This window comes from Dendropsophus ebraccatus, chromosome 7 (assembly GCF_027789765.1).
Source record: "Dendropsophus ebraccatus isolate aDenEbr1 chromosome 7, aDenEbr1.pat, whole genome shotgun sequence".
Lineage (NCBI taxonomy): Eukaryota > Metazoa > Chordata > Amphibia > Anura > Hylidae > Dendropsophus > Dendropsophus ebraccatus.
The window spans coordinates 78,804,099-78,822,775 of record NC_091460.1 but is presented as its reverse complement, the minus strand read 5'-3'; the positions used below and the strand labels follow the sequence as shown (position 1 = coordinate 78,822,775).

Genomic DNA, 18,677 nt, shown 5'->3' with positions numbered 1-18,677 from the left:
TATTGGGAAGGGGGGTAATTACAACTGATTGTCTACATGGGGGTAATTTACATGGGATTGCCTACATGGGAGGTTGGGTAATTTACATGGGATTGCCTACATGGGGGAGGGGGGGTGCACATAGGCTTGCTTACATGGGAGAGGGGTAATTTACATGGGATTGTCTACATGGGAGGGTGGTAATTTACATGTGATTGCCTTCATGGGGGGTTAATTTACATGGGATTGCCTACATTTTTGGGGGGTGTAACTTGGTAATTTACATGGGATTGCCTACATGGGGGGGGGGTAACTAACAGGATTGCAAAAATGGCGGAGAGGGGGTTAATTTGCATGGGGTTACCTACACTGGGGGTTAACTAAGAGAATTGCCTACATTAGGGAAAGGGGGTTAATTTACATGGGATTGTCTACATCGGGGGTTATTTACATTAGGGTTTAACTAACTAGATTGGGAGTTAACTAACTACATGGGTGATAGGGGGTTAACTTACATGGGATTTCTTACATGGAGGTTAACTTACATGGGATTGCCTACATGGGGGGGGGGGGTAATTTACAAGGGATTGCTTACACTGGGGGTTAACTAACAGGATTGCCTAAATGGGGGAGAGGGGGTTAATTTGCATGGGATTATCTACACTGAGGGTTAACTAACAGGATTACCTACATGGGAGAGAGGGGGTTAATTTACATAGGACTGCCTACATTGGAGGGGGGATTAGCATGCATGTGATTGCCCACATGGGGGAGGGGCGTTACTCTCATGGAATTGCCTACATGGGGGGGGGGATTAGCATGCATGGGATTACCCACATGGGGGAGGTGGGTTACTTACATGGGATTGCTTACATGGGGGGGGGGGGGGGGTAACTTGCAGGTGGAAGCCTGTATGAAGGTAGGAGTTACCAAGGAAGATGACTTCATGGGAAGGATGGATGATTTCTACAAGGAGAGCTAACTTTATGGGGAAAGGGGCTGACTACCAGGAAAGATATCTATATGGAGGAAGTAGGCTAACTACAAGGGGAGATGCCTACAGAAGGGGCTAACTACCAAAGGAAATGATTACATAGGGGAAGGTTAACTTCCAGGGGGGTAAATTACAGTAGGATTCCTACCTACCAACCAGAGAGACTACCTATGGGAGAAATAGCAACATGGATGATACTACCTACTAGGGGGCCACCTGAACAGGGAGGCCTAACTACTATACAGATGCACAGTGGGGTATGACTACTATATAGGGGCACAGAGGGGCCTAACTACTATATGGATACAGAGAGGACTAACTACTATATGAGGACCCAGATGGAGCAAATAGATGTGTAGGATGATGGGGATTGAGTGAGGAGCCTAAACTGTTTGTCTGGCAGATCCTACTGAGAGAAGTCCTCATGGTGGCCCAGGCTGAATAGAGAAGGAGAGAAAAAGTGAGCAACTCCAATTGGAGAAGACACCTCCTGTGATGCACTCAAAGAAGACAAGCCCTGTGAGTTATTGGCTGTAACTGCACTGTAATCACTTATGGTGTGTAAAGCCTGTGTGGAGTTTATACATGCCACTATATGGCCACTGGTGATATTGGACTGTGAACTGTGGCTTTTATTCCGTAGCAGTGGTAGCATTATTAAGTATGTGGTGATTTTAGTCATTGAGAGTGGTAATATTTGTCCCATGTAAACTGTCTCTGTTTGTATTATTTATCTTAACTTATTGGATTTGGTTAGTAACAGTATAGTGGTAATAGCAATGGCCATGGTGCTATATTGCTCTTCCTAATACTATATATACATATTGCTCTCTCTTCACGGCTTAGTGGCCAGTTGTGGGGTGACCAAATCAAAAGTTTGCTATGGGGCCCAGACAGTTCTAGCTACACCCCTGTTGGCAACTTGATAGTAAAATTGTTCAGTGTACAGTATTAGTATTCAAAGCACTCACTGACAGCAGCTCCCTGTGTACATCATAGAGCTAAAATCAGACACCCCTTCTCCAGGCTTTGTTGTCCTGCTCTGTGGTGGTTCTGTCCATAAGATGGTCAGCATGGAGAAGCATGTGACCATGCCTCACTCTTAGTGCCCTCTACTGATTCTGTATATATCTATGGGGACACAGAAGGTAGTGCACGTCAGATGCTCCTCCGTGCTTAGCCACCTTATGGACAGAATCACCACAGAACAGGATGCCAGAGGAGGGATGTCTGATATCAGTGCGGCAAGGCACACTGGAAGTTATTGTCTTCCAGTGAGTGCAGTGAGTTACTCATACTGTACACTGAATAATTTTACTATGAAGTGGTCAACCTCTGTAAATGTAAAGTTTGAAAGTTTACTTTTTTATGATGGAACCCTTTGTGGTTTGACTGCATTCTTTAAAAGTTTGTATAATTTTTATATCATCACCAATGCTTTGGATCTGGAGGTCACACCTGACACTATCATAGGTAGGGTAGCCTGAGAAGGGGCATGGAAGGACATGGACATTGAGCACTAATGTGGTTCAACCAGCTTACCCTGCCTACTTTCCTCAACAGTCCTAAATGACTGCGGGCAACCATAAAGACGGTCCCTTCTTGCAGGAAGATAACAACAAGAAACAAAGACAAACTTACATACAAGTGGTAGTCAACAGACTGAGGTTAAACCAAGCAGGCAGAAAAGAGGAAAAAAAACAGGAACCAAGAGAATAGTCAGGTAACAGAGTCGAAGTCAGAAGAATCCGGTTAACATTTACAGGAAAGAGATGGCTATGCTTAGCATGGTAGAAAACTAGTCCAACAAGGCTTATGGGAATTAAGGGATGTATGTATTTATAAGGTCAGTGGTCTGGTACAAAACCTGATTAGACTGGCCCCCTGATCCACACTAGGAGCATATGCTGACATAAACTTGACTGGCAGGGACATCTGCTTCTTATTCACAATACTGTAGCACAGCTGCATGATTCAAGACTCCCACTGTGTGGCACAGACCTGAGGCACCTTGCATTGCTCACCATTGTGTCTCTGTGACATCCTTGGCTGGAAGCGCAACAAAGAGAATCCAGAGAGCGCTCCAGCAGTATGCATACGGTGAAACTGCCAAAACACGCTCCCATGGATCCAGGGTGATGCTCCAACCTCATACAGTGCTAGAGAATGGCCAAGTCAGATCATGCAGAAAATCCAGAATGTCTAGAGCATTAAAGGAGAAGTCCATCAATTAAAAAAATTTGATGGCCGGCAGGGGCAGGGGGAACACAATAAACAATAATTATTTACCTCTCCTAGTGCCTGCAAAGCACCATGTTACAGGCTCCAGGACCCCCAAGTTACATGACATACATGACTCGGGGGGGGGGGGGGGAATGCCTCACCCGGCTGATGGATTGCCTGCTCAGCCAATCAGTGACTGCAGTGGTTTCCCGCCCAGTAACTGACTAGCTGAGCAAGCAGCCCATTAACTGGGTCATGATGTCGGTCGTGAAGAATATCTAGGAGCTTGGCGGGGTCCTGAATTGCTAATACAGTGATGCAACAGCGCTAGGAAAAATGAGCTTTGATTGTTTGTTTATTATGTTCCCCCCTGCCCCTGCAAGATGATTTTTTTTTTTTCAGATTGCCGGACTTCTTTTTTAAGTTCCAGTATTGTGCTGTTTTTTTTCTAGGCATTAAAAATAAATGAGCCACAAAAATAAATGCAAGCACCACACATGACAATTCTTTTTCTAGTGTAAAGGCTTTGGTTTTTGAAAGGAAATAAGCAATCATGTGGGAATAAGTTATGAATGACATATTTGTGATATAAGAAGTAAATGATGGCAGCTTGCTTTATATGTCCAATTTTAGCAGACGATCCTGTGAGAAGTGATTGAGGAATAGTGTCTACCAGATATTAGAAACTACTGCAGGGAAAAATGTTCTACAAGCAAATTCCTGTCATCTGCATCATGTGAAAAATCTATAAAGTAATAGCAATTTATTAGGATGCTGATGGTTTGCTTTTAGAGAATTTTGACAAGGAAGCTGAGAGATCTCTCCTTGTAAAAGAAATAGAGGGAAGAGGTTATCAACATGAGCACTTTTAAACTACCCTTGAGAAAATAAGAAATATAGGTGATGTAACCTAAATAAAATATGATAAAATAAGATATTTTACTAACATTCTTAGTGTATAGCATAGAAAATTCTGTTATGCAAGTTCCATTGACTGTCAGGTTGTAAAATCAAAAGAGAGCAATAAGGATGAGTCTCATTTTCCTAAAGTGGTGTAAAAAAAAAACTAGTGTAAAGGCACAAAAGTGCAATGAAAGCTTTTTAAGACTTATGTTCTACAATTAGAGATGAGCGAACATATTTTCACAAACCAAGATTTGTTACTAACTCACACAACCAAACTTTTTGCAAAGTTCATAACGAGTTTGTAAATCTGGCAGATGCACAACTTAATACACATTAAAAACAAAAAAAAGAGCCTAGGCTTACCTGTTCATACTACCCCCAGTGGTTTCCTATTGGTCTCCGGAGTCTCCCACCAGCTTCTTTTGTGTATTTGTCACATAGGGGAAAGGGAAGACAGCGAACAAGTGCAGCCCTAGACCTAGAACACCTGCCCCAGCTGTCCCTGCCTGCTTTTCACGTCAGCCCTAAACAGAGTGGACATCTGGGTGATGGTCCCTAACCTGATCTGGTGAACACAAAACAGAGACAGATGTACAAACAAAATGAAGGGGTGGTGAAAGGTCCTGGTCGGTAACAATCAGTCAAATAAGATACAGTATCGGGATCCAAGGGATAGTCAAAGTCCATGCCAACAAGTCAGATGACATGGAATAGAAGTCAGTACAAATGCTAGGTCAAGAAAACACTAGATAACTAGGCTATATCACAAGTAAGAAATGGGAAACGGGAAGGTACTTATGGAACCTGGAGTCTCAGCCTCAGGGGTGATTGCGGCTGAGGCATCAAGTCCTGCCTAGATACCAACAGCTGACTGGTGTGTCAGCTGTCAGTCAACACACTATACCTTATGGCACAAAAGAAAAAAGAGAGGTGTAGGTCCTCTAGTTGGAAATGACAGTAGGTAGTGGTGGCTAAATGTACAGATTAAACATTTTGGATTTATTATAAAATTATATCAGACAACAATATCGGCAAAAGTATATATATAAAATATAGTAAACGATTTAGAGATCTCTGATTAAAAACAAAAAAAGAAAAACAAACCATGAAATGAAAAACGTTGAAACCACAAAGAATTACAACATATATAAAATATGGATCAATGGGTTCCTATGTTAGTCCTTTATATAAATTTTTTTTTTATGAAATGGTAAGTTCATAAATTAATCTCTTGTGGAGAGTTAACCACATTCATTCATCCATATGATTACTGGTAACCACAGGATACCAGCAATCATACAGATGAATGAGGCTATGTTTACACGTCGTATCAGACCGGCCGTTCAGTGACCCCGGTAGGGTCACGGAACGGCTGGTCTCTGGCCGGATCATCTCGGCTGGTACTTAAGTACCGGCCGGATGATCGTTCCGGCCGCAGAGCTCTGATGTGGGCGCATCAGTGCGCGCCCGCATCAGAGCTTCCCATAGCCCACAGTGAAGCGAGCGGCCGGTGTGAACTGACAGGTTTTTCTGCGGCCGGAATTCACTGAATTCTGGCCGCAGAAAACTGGCCTGTCAGTTTTGTTCCGGTGCCACATGGGATCCTGGCCGGAGCGCATACGATGTGTGTTCGCTCCGGCCGGGATCCCATTCAACGTAAGGCTATGTCACACAATGTAAAACTACGGCCGTAGTTCTGCGGCGAGAACTACGGCCGTAGTTTTACGTTATGTGAACATAGCCTGACAGGTCAGTTTTCTGCGGCCGGAATTCAGTGAATTCCGGCCACAGAATAACCTGTCAGTTCACACAGTCACAGGCTCTGGCCGCTCGCTTTACTGTGGGCTATGGGAAGCTCTGATGCGGGCGCACGCTGATGCGCCCGCATCAGAGCTCTGCGGCCGGAACGATCATCCGGCCGGTACTTAAGTACCGGCCGAGATGATTCGGCCAGAGACCGGCAGTTTCGTGACCCAGCCGGGGTCATGGAACGACCGGTCTGATACGTCGTGTGAACATAGCCTTAGAATGAAAAGTAAACACCCAATTTCAATTCAAATATTTAGTCATGTGGAAATGTAAAAATCATAAATAACTAAATAAATAAATAAAAAAATAAAAAGGAATTTGAGAAATTAGTTTTGCTATTTTTCATATGTTTAATAAACCTGACATAGAAGTAGGAGTAGGCTCTAATAATTTAGCACCCAAAGTTGGTAACTGTCAGTAATTGTTTCAAGTGTAGTCCTCCAACTGGGACTATAAATGATCCTCATTAGAGTTTCAACTAATTTATACTTTGTCAAGGATAACAATAATTTTATTAGTCATTGAATTCAATACATATTTTTTTTTTAATAGAGTAGTCCTATAGCCACAAAAAAATCTCTCCTTGTTTCACATAAACTTGATGAACAATGATTTCATATGTGTAACTATAGAGATAAAAATTATTTACAGATATTTAGGCACAGTAGTAGTGCAAATATATATATATATATATATATATATATATATATATATATATATATATATATATATATATTTTTTTTTTAGCAATTATGGGGGGTTGATATTGATCTAATCACACCCTGTTTGGTTCAGTAACAAGCAATCAGCGGTATATACTATATACCGCTGATTGTTTGTTTCCAGTGCAGGGATGCACTTTTTATCCCCTGTCACCATGAATCATTGGTAACAGGGGATAAAAAGTGAAGTTGCCCACCCCCAAGTCACCCCCTCCAGTCACCCCCCCATACCCCTCATACTCACCTCATCCAGGGAGGTCCTTCCTCCTCGGCGTCGAGACTGCTTCTGAAGTGCGCATGCGCTTCAGAAGCAGTCAATTGCTTCTGACAGGGACCGATTTGGAATGTAGATATGTGTTCCTACTGCACTGGACATGTGCAGTAGGAGTGAATAAGTACATTTTATGGATGTGAAGGGGTTAAAATAACTATTTAATATCAAAATCTAATTGGGTTAAAATGTTCTGGAATATTTGGGATTTCCCCCAGTTTGGACAGTTGGTAATTATGGCCTTGAACACCTTTCTCGATCCAAGTCGAGCAATCTAATTCAATTAGGTAGATTACGGATTATGGATATTATATAATGGATTGATTCATCAGCAAACCTAAGTTTAAAAGAAACCCCTGTATCACCTCTTTATAAACGTGAAGATGGCCCTCTTTTAATGATATCAAGTTCCTTGTAAAAACTGCAAAAGACTCATCTTTCATCCTATCTTGCTCTTAAAAGTTTGCATGGATGAAGTATGTGTCACGGCCGCGGCGGTGTCCCGTGTTCCGGGCCACCGCCGCGACCTCCTCCTGCCCCATGCAGCCGCCGGGGTCCTTGTGCAGGGACCCGGCGCTGCTGCTAGTTCGGCCCCTGGGGGCGCCTCACCTCTCCTCCGCTCCTGTCTCCATCTGTGCCGGCCGGCGTGCGCGTCCCAGCCTCCTAGGGCGCGCGCGCCGGCTGTCTCAGATTTAAAGGGCCAGTCCGCCCTTAATTGGTTAATTGCTCCTAGCACTCCCTATAAATCCCAGCATGCCCCGTCCCTTGGGTTGGAGCCTCTACATGCTTCCCATAGCGTTTGGCCCAGCTCCCTGTTGTTCCTGATTCCTATCCGCTACCTGGTCCCTAGTCCTTGTTCCTGGTTCCTGTTCCCCTGTTTCACCATTGCTCCTGTGTTCCGCCTGTCACCTGCGGTTACGCCTACAGACCTCTGCCAGCACCATCTCCTGCCTACTGCTCCTGCCACGCCTCGCCTGCCGTCACTAGCAACCAAGCCAGGGGTAGCGACCTAGGGGTCGCCTGCCGCAGCAAGTCCATCCCGCCTTGCGGCGGGCTCTGGTGAAAACCAGCGGCCCCTTAGACTCCGCTCCCTGGTGAGGTTAGTGCCATCGCTGGTGACGGTCCAGTGGATCCACTACTTCAGGCGTTACAGTAGGCTCCAACCATGGATCCCGGCGAGGTGCCTGATATCCGTGACATAGCCCGAGTGGTCGCCCTACAGGCGCAACAAATCCAGCAACAGTCGCAGCAGATCCAGCAACTCACTGCCGCCTTACAGCAGCATACTACAGCCCAGCACACACCACCTCCTGCTGCTTTTTCTACACTTCGACTGGCTCTCCCAAGCAAATACGCTGGTGACTCCAAGTTGTGCAGAGGATTCCTGACTCAGTGCACCATGCATATTGAACTTTTAAGTAGTCAGTTTCCCACCGAGCGCTCTAAAGTGGCTTTCATCATCAGCCTATTGGAAGGAAGAGCTCTGGCCTGGGCCACACCACTGTGGGACCGTGATGATCCTGTGGCTGCTAATCTCCGAATTTTCCTGGCCGAGTTCCGCTCTGTCTTTGAGGAACCTGCCCGTGCGTCTTCGGCTGAGACTGCTCTCCTCAACCTCTCTCAAGGGAGCTCCTCTGTTGGTGACTACGCCATCCAGTTCCGCACCCTTGCGGCAGAATTAGACTGGAATGAGGCCGCTCTAATAGCCACCTTCAAGAGGGGTCTGTCCAGTCGGGTGAGAGACGTGCTTTCCGCCCGAGACCTACCTACCTCCCTGAACGAACTCATCCTACTGGCCACCAGGGTCGATACTCGTTTTTCTGAGAGGGAGGAAGAGGACTGGCATGAACGGCGACTAGGCCTGTCCCGTTGCCATCACCAGCTGGCGCCGGTCTTCCAGTATCCTGACGTTCCGGAGTCCCAGTCGACTCCTGAGATTCCTATGCAGGTGGAACGGGCTCACCTGACGCCTGATGAAAGACTTCGTCGTCTGGAGCTGAATCTCTGCCTCTACTGCGGTGGTTCGGATCACTTTCGGCTGAGATGTCCCCAACGTCCTCAAGCGTCCGGGAAACTCCAGCACCTAGGTCCGGTGGGAGAGGTCTCCCTGAGTGTGAATGCCACCTCTCCAAGTTTGTCTGTGCCAGTTTCCATCCAGACACCCTCAGGAGAAACTCACCAAACTACTGCCTTTCTTGATTCTGGGTCAGCAGGCAATTTTATTGCAGCTACGTTGGTCCAGAGATGGCGGCTACCCGTGACACCACTAGCCAGACCCCTGTCTATCTCCTCGGTCACGGGCGAGATTCTTACCGACCATGTGCACTACCAGACCGCACCTCTAGTCCTCCAGGTGGGCACTTCACATCTGGAAAAGATCTCCTTCTACATCCTGCCCCATTCTTCTTCCACCATCCTCCTGGGACTCCCTTGGCTGCAATTACATGCCCCTAAACTGGTCTGGAGAACCGGGAAGATTCTCAGTTGGGGTCAGGACTGTTCCAACCAGTGTCTGAGGTCACCTCAGCCTAAGCATTCTATGTTGTCACCCGAGCCCGCCAAGCCTTTGTCCGGCCTACCGGCGGAATACCAAGATTTGCCTGATGCCTCCTTCTGCAGGCAAGAAAGAGGGGGATGCCAAAGGGGGGGGGGTACTGTCACGGCCGCGGCGGCGTCCCGTGTTCCGGGCCACCTCCGTGACCTCCTCCTGCCCCATGCAGCCGCCGGGGTCCTTGTGCAGGGACCCGGCGCTGCTGCTAGTTCGGCCCCTGGGGGCGCCTCACCTCTCCTCCGCTCCTGTCTCCGTCTGTGCCGGCCGGCGCGCGCGTCCCCGCCTCCTAGGGCGCGCGCGCGCTGGCTGTCTCAGATTTAAAGGGCCAGTCCGCCCTTAATTGGTTAATTGCTCCTAGCACTCCCTATAAATCCCAGCATGCCCTGTCCCTTGGGTTGGAGCCTCTACATGCTTCCCATAGCGTTTGGCCCAGCTCCCTGTTGTTCCTGATTCCTATCCGCTACCTGGTCCCTAGTCCTTGTTCCTGGTTCCTGTTCCCCTGTTTCACCATTGCTCCTGTGCTCCGCCTGTCACCTGCGGTTACGCCTACAGACCTCTGCCAGCACCATCTCCTGCCTACTGCTCCTGCCACGCCTCGCCTGCCGTCACTAGCAACCAAGCCAGGGGTAGCGACCTGGGGGTCACCTGCCGCAGCAAGTCCATCCCGCCTTGCGGCGGGCTCTGGTGAAAACCAGCGGCCCCTTAGACTCCGCTCCCTGGTGAGGTTAGTGCCATCGCTGGTGACGGTCCAGTGGATCCACTACTCCAGGCGTTACAGTGTGTCCCCTTATATATAAAATTTTACATTAAACATTTTAAACAGCTTTTTTTATTGGACCAGGTAAAAAGATTTAAATGTATGTCGGTACTCCCTTAGCTGGGTATTAAGAGCATAAGTGGGGTTTGATTTCAATAAGGTCTTGTAAGAGAGAATTTCTGAAAAGAGAGAGTTGATTTCTTTTGATCTCTCTTTTTTTTGTGCTGGCAGCAAGTTGAATAAATAAACCTCTGGGGTAGACTTTATGTGTACACCACAGTAATTCTGGAGAAGAATTCCTTCAGAGCTGCTTTAATGTATTCCTGGGTGGAAGGAGATTTTAATAGAAAAGTATTTAGCCTCCAAGGAGACTTGGGGGAAATATTAAATTTGTCTGTAAATTTTAACTCCACAGGAGTACGATGAGACCATGATATTATCCCTGGTTTGTACTTAACAGAGTTTAAAAGGCTTTACTTATTGACTTAAAAAAAATCAATTCTGGAATATACACTATAGGGGCAGCAGAAAAATATGCTAAATATTTTTCTGAAGCATGTTCATAACGTCATATATTGTGGCAATCTTACATAAAAAAAAAAAAAAAAAAAAAAGAGAGTACAGGTCTTGGGACAATTAGATGCATCTAGAAGAATAATGCAAGTAATTGTCAACTAATACATTCAAATATTCACAAATCCCTAGCCCCATGTTTGCTACTTTTAAGGGATTCCCACCCACCCAGCCAGGAGGTAGAGAAAGCTAAAAGAATGATTGGCTGCACATCTAAAGGCATAATCAGTAGGAATAGGGAGAATGTGATACTGCTGTCTAAAGCTTTAGTGAGAGCACACCTGAAATGCTGTGTCCAGTTTTGAAGACCTCATCTACAAAGAGATATTAATGAAATTAAACAGGTTCAAAAGTGGGTTATAAAATATTTCAGGAAAGGCTTAGGGCCCTATTACATGAATGATAATCGGTCACATTAGGCTGATTTGGGCAATTATTGCTCCGTGTAATAGAGAGAACAATCACCCGATGAAACAATCATTGGCTGATTCAGTCAAGACCTAAAATCATCGGACGTTGCATGCAAATCAATATGTGTAATAGCGATGCATGGCCAACGGCTGATTATTGTAGTATAAAATAGTAGTATAAAATAATAAAATAAAAACTTACCTTACCCCGTGTTCCCCAGGGAACAAGGTAAGGTGAGTTAATACTTTAATATTTTACACTAAAGGCAAGAGCTACATGGACATCACTAACAATGTTCATGCAGCCCTTTCTGCGTACCTGTGTACTAGCTCAGTAATTGAGTGCCGATCTAGCAGCAGTTTATTATCGGGCTGTCTAATAGGACCCCTAGGCCAGTGAATCTGTGAATCTGTCAGCTGCAATTCACTTTCCAAACTGCTACCATTGTAAGGTGGCTGTGTTTGGTCAAGGAGACACATTGCGAGGGCATTGTAAGTAAAGTAGGCTCACATTTTGCCCTCTGGAGAGTGCCAGCAAGTTGGGATTAGAAACAAGTGATCATGAACTAAGAGAAATTTTGAAGCAGGGTGAGTCAGGTAAAAGTGCTTATTCTAGCTTGTTCTAATGATCTGTGGGAGTTAAAATATCCAGATCCCTGCTGATCAAACATTTTCAAAATATCTCTGTGATATATGTGTATATATATGAAGGAGTTGAGACTAGTAAATAGCACATGAATTAAAATAGATGAAGGGAAGAGAATATATACTTATATAGAAAACAAGTGTAGTGCTTTCAAAACAAACAAACAAAAAAAAAAAAACATTGCATATGTATCTGCCCAGTCTCCTGCAGCTACTGTTCCAACCGCCCTTGGTTTGTGATTCTTACTGCTGCTTTCTCTAACATTTCATTCCTGAACAAAGCGCCCACTGCCAATCAGTGTTCCACTAAGTTTGTATTGCAACGGTTTAGCATATAATACAACCACTAAATGTAGTATGCCACCATTGCCACCATTGCCCCTCTAGTACCTTTAGGGTAAATTCACACGGGTGGATCCGCCGGGAGTCTCACGCACGAAATCCGCAGCTAATCCACAATACACGTATTAATATTAAGAATAATACGTGTATTGCGGATTAGCTGCAGATTTTGTGTGTGAGACTCCCATCGGATCCGCCCGTGTGAATTTACCCTTATTGACAATAAGTAATAATTAAGATGTTGTTCCCAAAGAAATCTCTCAGATGCTGGGACAATATATTCTTTGGATGTGGACCTATTTTTGCACACTTAATTATCAGTATTATTTTTTCCATCTTCCATCTTTACTTTTTTTTTTTTTTTACTTTTTACACTTCTCTGCAGCTATGATGAACATGCTCAACTAGACAATAATGTATCTTTGTTTTCTTATACCTGTATATACAAAAAAATGAGCAGCAGGTCTGCAATTTGCTAATGAATACTCGGAAGATCTGAAGTACAATTTGCAAGGAGAAGATGTTTGCCTTACCCTATTTCACTTTCACAAAATAAGCTAAATTTTATGGTCTGTAAGGGAAATTGAACTTGGCAGGCATGCCACTGCATGGCTCAAAACTACACGACACAGCCAATTTAACACAGGGAGACTGGTCTTTTAGCATTTTGAAATCTTTTACAGTGAAACTCCTCTTAAAAACTTATAGAAAAAGATTCGGGAACATGAATAACATGCATTAATTTTTCTTATTAAGGGACATCTTTCATGCAGACTATGTCTGTCCAAGGAAAACTGGCTTGATGTTACTTTGCCTGATAAGCAACTCCTGAACAGCTAAACGTCAATGAATAGAAGGTCACCCATTCCAATATTTCATACCAAGAATAGAAATTCTGCAGAAATATATTTTTTTCTCTTGTAAGAGCAGTAAACCTAAATCAAAAGGTTCCTAAAAGTACAATTTTATAGTTCATTAAACCTACTTATCCACACATATTGATTCAAATATTTTGAAGGTTCGCTCAACTGTAGATGTGTAAATAAAGTAGGGATTGGTAGGGCAAACAAGTAATCTTCTTGAGGAACTTTACAGTCAGCCTCCTTTCTATCTCTTATGGCCAAACCAGTAGAAATGAAGACAGACTCAGGGTTAGTCACCTTGGAGAACACAATAATAATAATAATAATAATAATAATAATAATAATAATAATAATAATAATAATAATAATCAGGTGGCCCACTCCATATGCCAATAGATAAAATAAAGTCTCTATAATAAGATATGAACTATGTTTTAGTTTGAACTGAATTGGGTATTAAGTTTTCTCAATAAAACTTATAAAAGTTATTTTAGATGAAGGAAGAACAATACTTTCTTTGGATCCGCTGTGGATTAACTGTTATATCTCTATTTCGTAGCTTGCTTGACACTTACTCACTGATAGTGTGTGTGTCAGTTTGATGCAGATCTGTTATCTGAATTATAAAAATTAGTAGACCTCTTTAAAAATGTTTCTCAAATGTTAGCAGTTATCAGTAAAACTGCAACATTTAACAACAATGGGCCGAGTGACAAGAATTACAACTGCGCAAAAATGGCTTTTCATAAAAGCATTTGGTGGTTCAGACGCTTTGCAACCCAATGATTTATTGTGGCATTCCTCCTACTGCTCAGCAGCAGCATTAAAAGTTGGATAAAGTAGCCCTAGGATGAATATCCTCAAGACCACACTCCTGAGGAAGCCAGGTGGGCGGAAGGATTTCTATTTCACAGAACCACACCCTATGTTCCAGCTTAGACTGTGTTAGGGAATACAAAATAGCTATAGCTATGCTGTTGTGCCCTACAATAGTCCAGTTTTCATCTAGTCACTACAGTTAGGCCATTCCTGTATATATAAGTTAACTTAGTGGGACCATTACAGGCCCCCTGTGCAGACCATTGTGCTGCAGAATGCCACAGTATACATTGCCATCCCATTTTTGACAGGATGTTGATGCATACAGTAAGTACTGTCTGACACACTCCTTAACATTGTGAAACAAGTCTTAGGCCAGTCTAACACAGCTGTTAGTTCAGGTCATCAGACAGTTATGCAGGAAATTGCAGCCATAACAGTGCCAAAGTTAAGTCTTTTTTTTTTTTTGTGTGCAAATTACACCAGAAATCTAGTGCATTTGCTAGTAAATTTGTTTCAATGTTTTGAGGTCAAAACCTGGGATATTCTTTCACAATGTATAGCCTTTCATGTTATATGTACCACAATCTAGAGTATATCAAGGCATCAATAAAGGAGAACTCCAGCGAAAACAAAAAATATAGTGTAGACAGGGAGATGCAGACATAATAAACAAGCTATATGTAAGCAACTCACCTGCCGTGGATCCAGCGACGTCCTCGTCGGCCTCAGCCCCGTCTGACGGCGCTAGGACACAGCGCCGCATCAGCCGCCGGGGCCGCGTGACGTCACGGAGACCCGACGGCGTCCTTGACAACCTGGGACGCCGCGGCTCCGTGTCACGGCCGGCTTCCGCCCAGCTCTCACAGCTGAGTGCGGTCACACTCAGGCTGAGGGGTAGATCGCTCTGCCATTCAGCCTGCAATGTCTCAGCTGCACAGACTTTGGATTCAGGAGGCCGGACCAATGAGAGGCTGGTCTGGACTCCTGATCCAGTATAAAGTATGGCCAGTATCAGACTCATTTGCTGGCTATTAGATTGTTCTAGTCCCAGCTCCCCTGATCCTGGTTCTGCCTTCCCTGCCCTATCCTTCCTCTGTTGTTGCTGCGTTTTCTGACCTTCTGCCTGTTACTGACTTCCCGCTTGTCTTTCGATTTTGTACCTCGCTGCCCGTGTGTTACTGACTTGGCTTGTTGACTTCACTCTATTGTGTTCGTTTGTCTGTCTTTGTTTCATGTTTACATTTATATCAGTATAAGGACCGGCACCGTGGTTGTCCGTGACCGTTTAGGGTCGTTGCGGCAAGCAGGTAGGGTCCAAAGGTGGGTCTAGCTTCAGGGCTCACTGTCTCGTACTATTTCTGCCTACCAAGTCTGACACTATACTTACCTGTCTCTGTGCCCCGCAGCACCACATCACCTCTTGCCTCACTGACTGGCTGAGCAGACACTTCCTGCCAGGTTGTGACAACACCAGAAAATGGGAGAAAGTGAAGACACAAGGGTGAGAATGAGGTGGTGATGCAGTGCTGTGGAGGCACGGGCACAGGTAAGTATATATTCCCCCTTTCCCGTGTTGTATTTTTTATTTTCGCCAAAGTTCTCCTTTAACAGCACAATCTATCCACACTTCTAAAGTTTGACATAACACTGTCACTTTGACTTGTATGTTTAAATATAGTTAACTATATGGGGTACATAAACAACAGTATAGCATTCAAACTTCTGATCTCCCCTACTTCTCAGAACATCCGCACTGCTTCCAGTGCAAGTATCAGCTGCGCCTCAATCTGATGTCAGCATCACTTAACACCTCAAGGTTGGCTCTCTGACTTACTTGTTATGTTATTTTTGACTAAAACCATTACATAAAATACATAACGTAATTTAGTTTAAATTTTGAAACATACTGTATTTCTCATCATTCATATAATTTATTTTAAAAAATGTGGTTGTTTCTAGTATAGATGGATATCATTGGCAATTCTGGTCATAATATTATTTCTAATTGTTTATAATTCTTCTAGGTAAAGGTGAACATGGGAAGCCATATCCTGTCAATGAATTGGACCAAGATGATACAGCTTATAGAGAAAATGGCTTTAATATATACGTTAGCAACAATATAGCACTGGAGAGATCGCTCCCTGACATTCGACATCCTAAGTAAGTTGACCTTCTATTAGAATATCCATTAAATAATAAACTATATATATACTAAAATGAGTAAAAGGAAAATGTTCATCTAATCAACTTAGCTGTAAATTTTTATCTAATTTCATTGATGTAGTGGTTGGCAGACAAGCCCTTTTGGAAACTAGGCGAATCTGGGAATTTTGGATATGCTTATGTAATTTAAATTTAAGGTTCTATGTATCGTTTCAATACATAAAGCAACTTGCTGAAACTGATGAAAGAAGTCATTATAGGGTCACGCTGCAATCCAATAAAACTGATGAATGGAAATGAAATCACTCATAGATTATGGTTTCTTGCTTAAAAAAAAATATAAAATAATAAAATATATCATTTTAGAAAAAGTGACCAAGTAATTTCCTGGTGTGAGGCCTGCACTAACGTAAAGTAAAAATTTTGTGGATATATTTGTTTTAGGGTTATTGGTTGTAGATTGTTTTCTTATCTACAGTATAAGGAGCAATGGGTATGGACCAACTATGCTACCAACTGGGTTGGCTTTAGGTTAGTCTCCAGAACATGATACCTCTAGCGTTTTCACAGGTTATTTTCCTCCTGCATGTGGAAGCCGGGCTACACTGTCAGATGTAGCAGGTCAAAGACTCCGGCTGCAGGCTTTGAAGTCTGCTCCACTCTGTGTCGTTCCTACCCAGGTGCTGGAAAAAGATGGATTCTGTCCTGGGAAGTTCCCGAGTACTGAATTCATCTTTTCCCAGCAACCAGGGAGGGAGCGGAGCAGACAGGCAGCCTTGATCACACAGCTGTCTGTCATTACTCTCTTAAACATTGTGATCTATAGTGATCATGGCATGTAATCCCTTCAGGCTCGAGGACGTAACTGTATCACGTTTTTTGTAGTGCATTGCAGCTCAAGGATGTACAGTTACGTTTTGGGTTAAAACAAGCGCAGAGGCCGGTGCACACTATATCTGCGGTGGGTCCCAGCTGTCAGTGATAGCCAGGCACCCGGCACATCTGCCGAGACCTGGGTCGAGCCCGAATTACAGCAGTTAATTCTATAGGTGCTGTGATCAGTGTGAATAAAGGGATAATGGTCCCCCTGTTCACACTGAGGCTGTGCAAAGCAATTGCAGAGGCCTGATGGTTGCTATGGCAACAGGAAGCTTCCCTGAGGCCTCCTGTGTCATAGCTACAGTGGGTGATCAGACTCAGCCCTAACGTTGAGCATGATCAGCTTTGCCTATGACAGACAGATTACATTGACAGATATTGAAGTCCCCATGGTGGGACAGTAGAAATGTAAAAAAATAAGAAACACACAAATAAAAATATAAATATGGCGTAAAACATATAATCCCTATAGCAACGAATGCTAATAATAAATGTAGGCAGCCAAAAAAAAACTACACATAATTAGTATTGCTGTGTCCGTAATGATGCTCACAATAAAATTATAACTTGGTTAAACCCAAATGATTACTGTAAAATATTTTAAGTTAAAAAAATGCAAATTGTTGTCATTTTTTTCATGAAATTAGGTCATTTTTCTCAAGGAATTTGAGGGATATCAGCTAAAATGTACAACAACCCTAAAGTACAATATATCATGAGAAAACAGTCTTAGAATTGCATGGATAAATAAAGTATCACAGATATATACCAACATAAACCAAGTGATATTAGTCAGATTTCAAAAATGGCCTTTGGTCCTCCAAGGGGTTATCCACCTAAGAGCTAAAAAATGAAATGCTAGCTGGTCTTACTCATCAAGTTGCCCTGAGTATTTTGAGCTGTCTCCTTTCTAGCTGCTGCCATTCCTGTTTTAGGGTGCCTTCACACCTACCGTACCGCAGCAGAAAATCCGCTGCGGATCCGCAGCAGATCCGCAGTAGATTTAACTAAATGAATGAACACAGCATTAAAAACGCACTGTCAAATCCGCTGCGGATCCGCAGCAGATTTGTAAGTGCGGATATGATGCTGTGTTCATTCATTTAGTTAAATCTGCTGCTGATCTGCTGCGGATCCGCCAGTCCTCCAGTGTGTGAATTAAATTATCACTGGGGATTTGGCATTGGAGACTGGTGCAATAAGTACAATAATATTCACCACTAGTTGCAACTATTAAAAGCGTTTCAGAATAATGCTCTATTCCTTCCTCAGTATTGAGTTTTGCAACTCATTACCGAGGAAGGAATAGAGCATTATTCTGAAAAGCGTTAATTTCTGTACTGGTCCTGAAAGGGTTAGGGAGTCAGGGACAGGATAAGTACCTATCACTGACTGATCAGGACCCCCCACAGAATGACTGTGGGGGTCTTAAACATTTTCCCTGACAGGTGGAGGAGAAATACTTACCACTGTCCTGTTGGATTGGGATCTTCTCACAGAGGCTGCTTCAGGCAGACTCTATGAGAAGATCGCTTATAATACTGATCAATGTAATGCAATTTCATAGCATTGAGCAGTTTATGTAATTTAAAGGGGTTATCCAGAGCTACAAAAACATGGCCACTTTCTTCCAAAGAGCCCCAGTCTAGTCTCCAGCTTAGGCAGGGTTTTGCTGCTTAGGGCCCTATTCCACAGTAACGATAATCGGCCGGATCAACTCCATTTGGCCCGATTTGGCCGATCATCGGCTGATCGTTCATTTAGG

At 43.7% G+C, this 18,677-nt stretch overlaps 1 protein-coding gene across 1 annotated transcript in view; it reads left to right on the top strand.

The window, feature by feature from the left end:
* Positions 1-18,677, top strand: part of LOC138796565 (polypeptide N-acetylgalactosaminyltransferase-like 6) — a 397,761-nt gene that overhangs the window by 347,128 nt on the left and 31,956 nt on the right. The window contains exon 3 of the mRNA XM_069976174.1: positions 15,892-16,030. Coding sequence (XP_069832275.1) covers positions 15,892-16,030 — 139 coding nt within the window. The remainder of the gene's footprint in view (positions 1-15,891; positions 16,031-18,677) is intronic.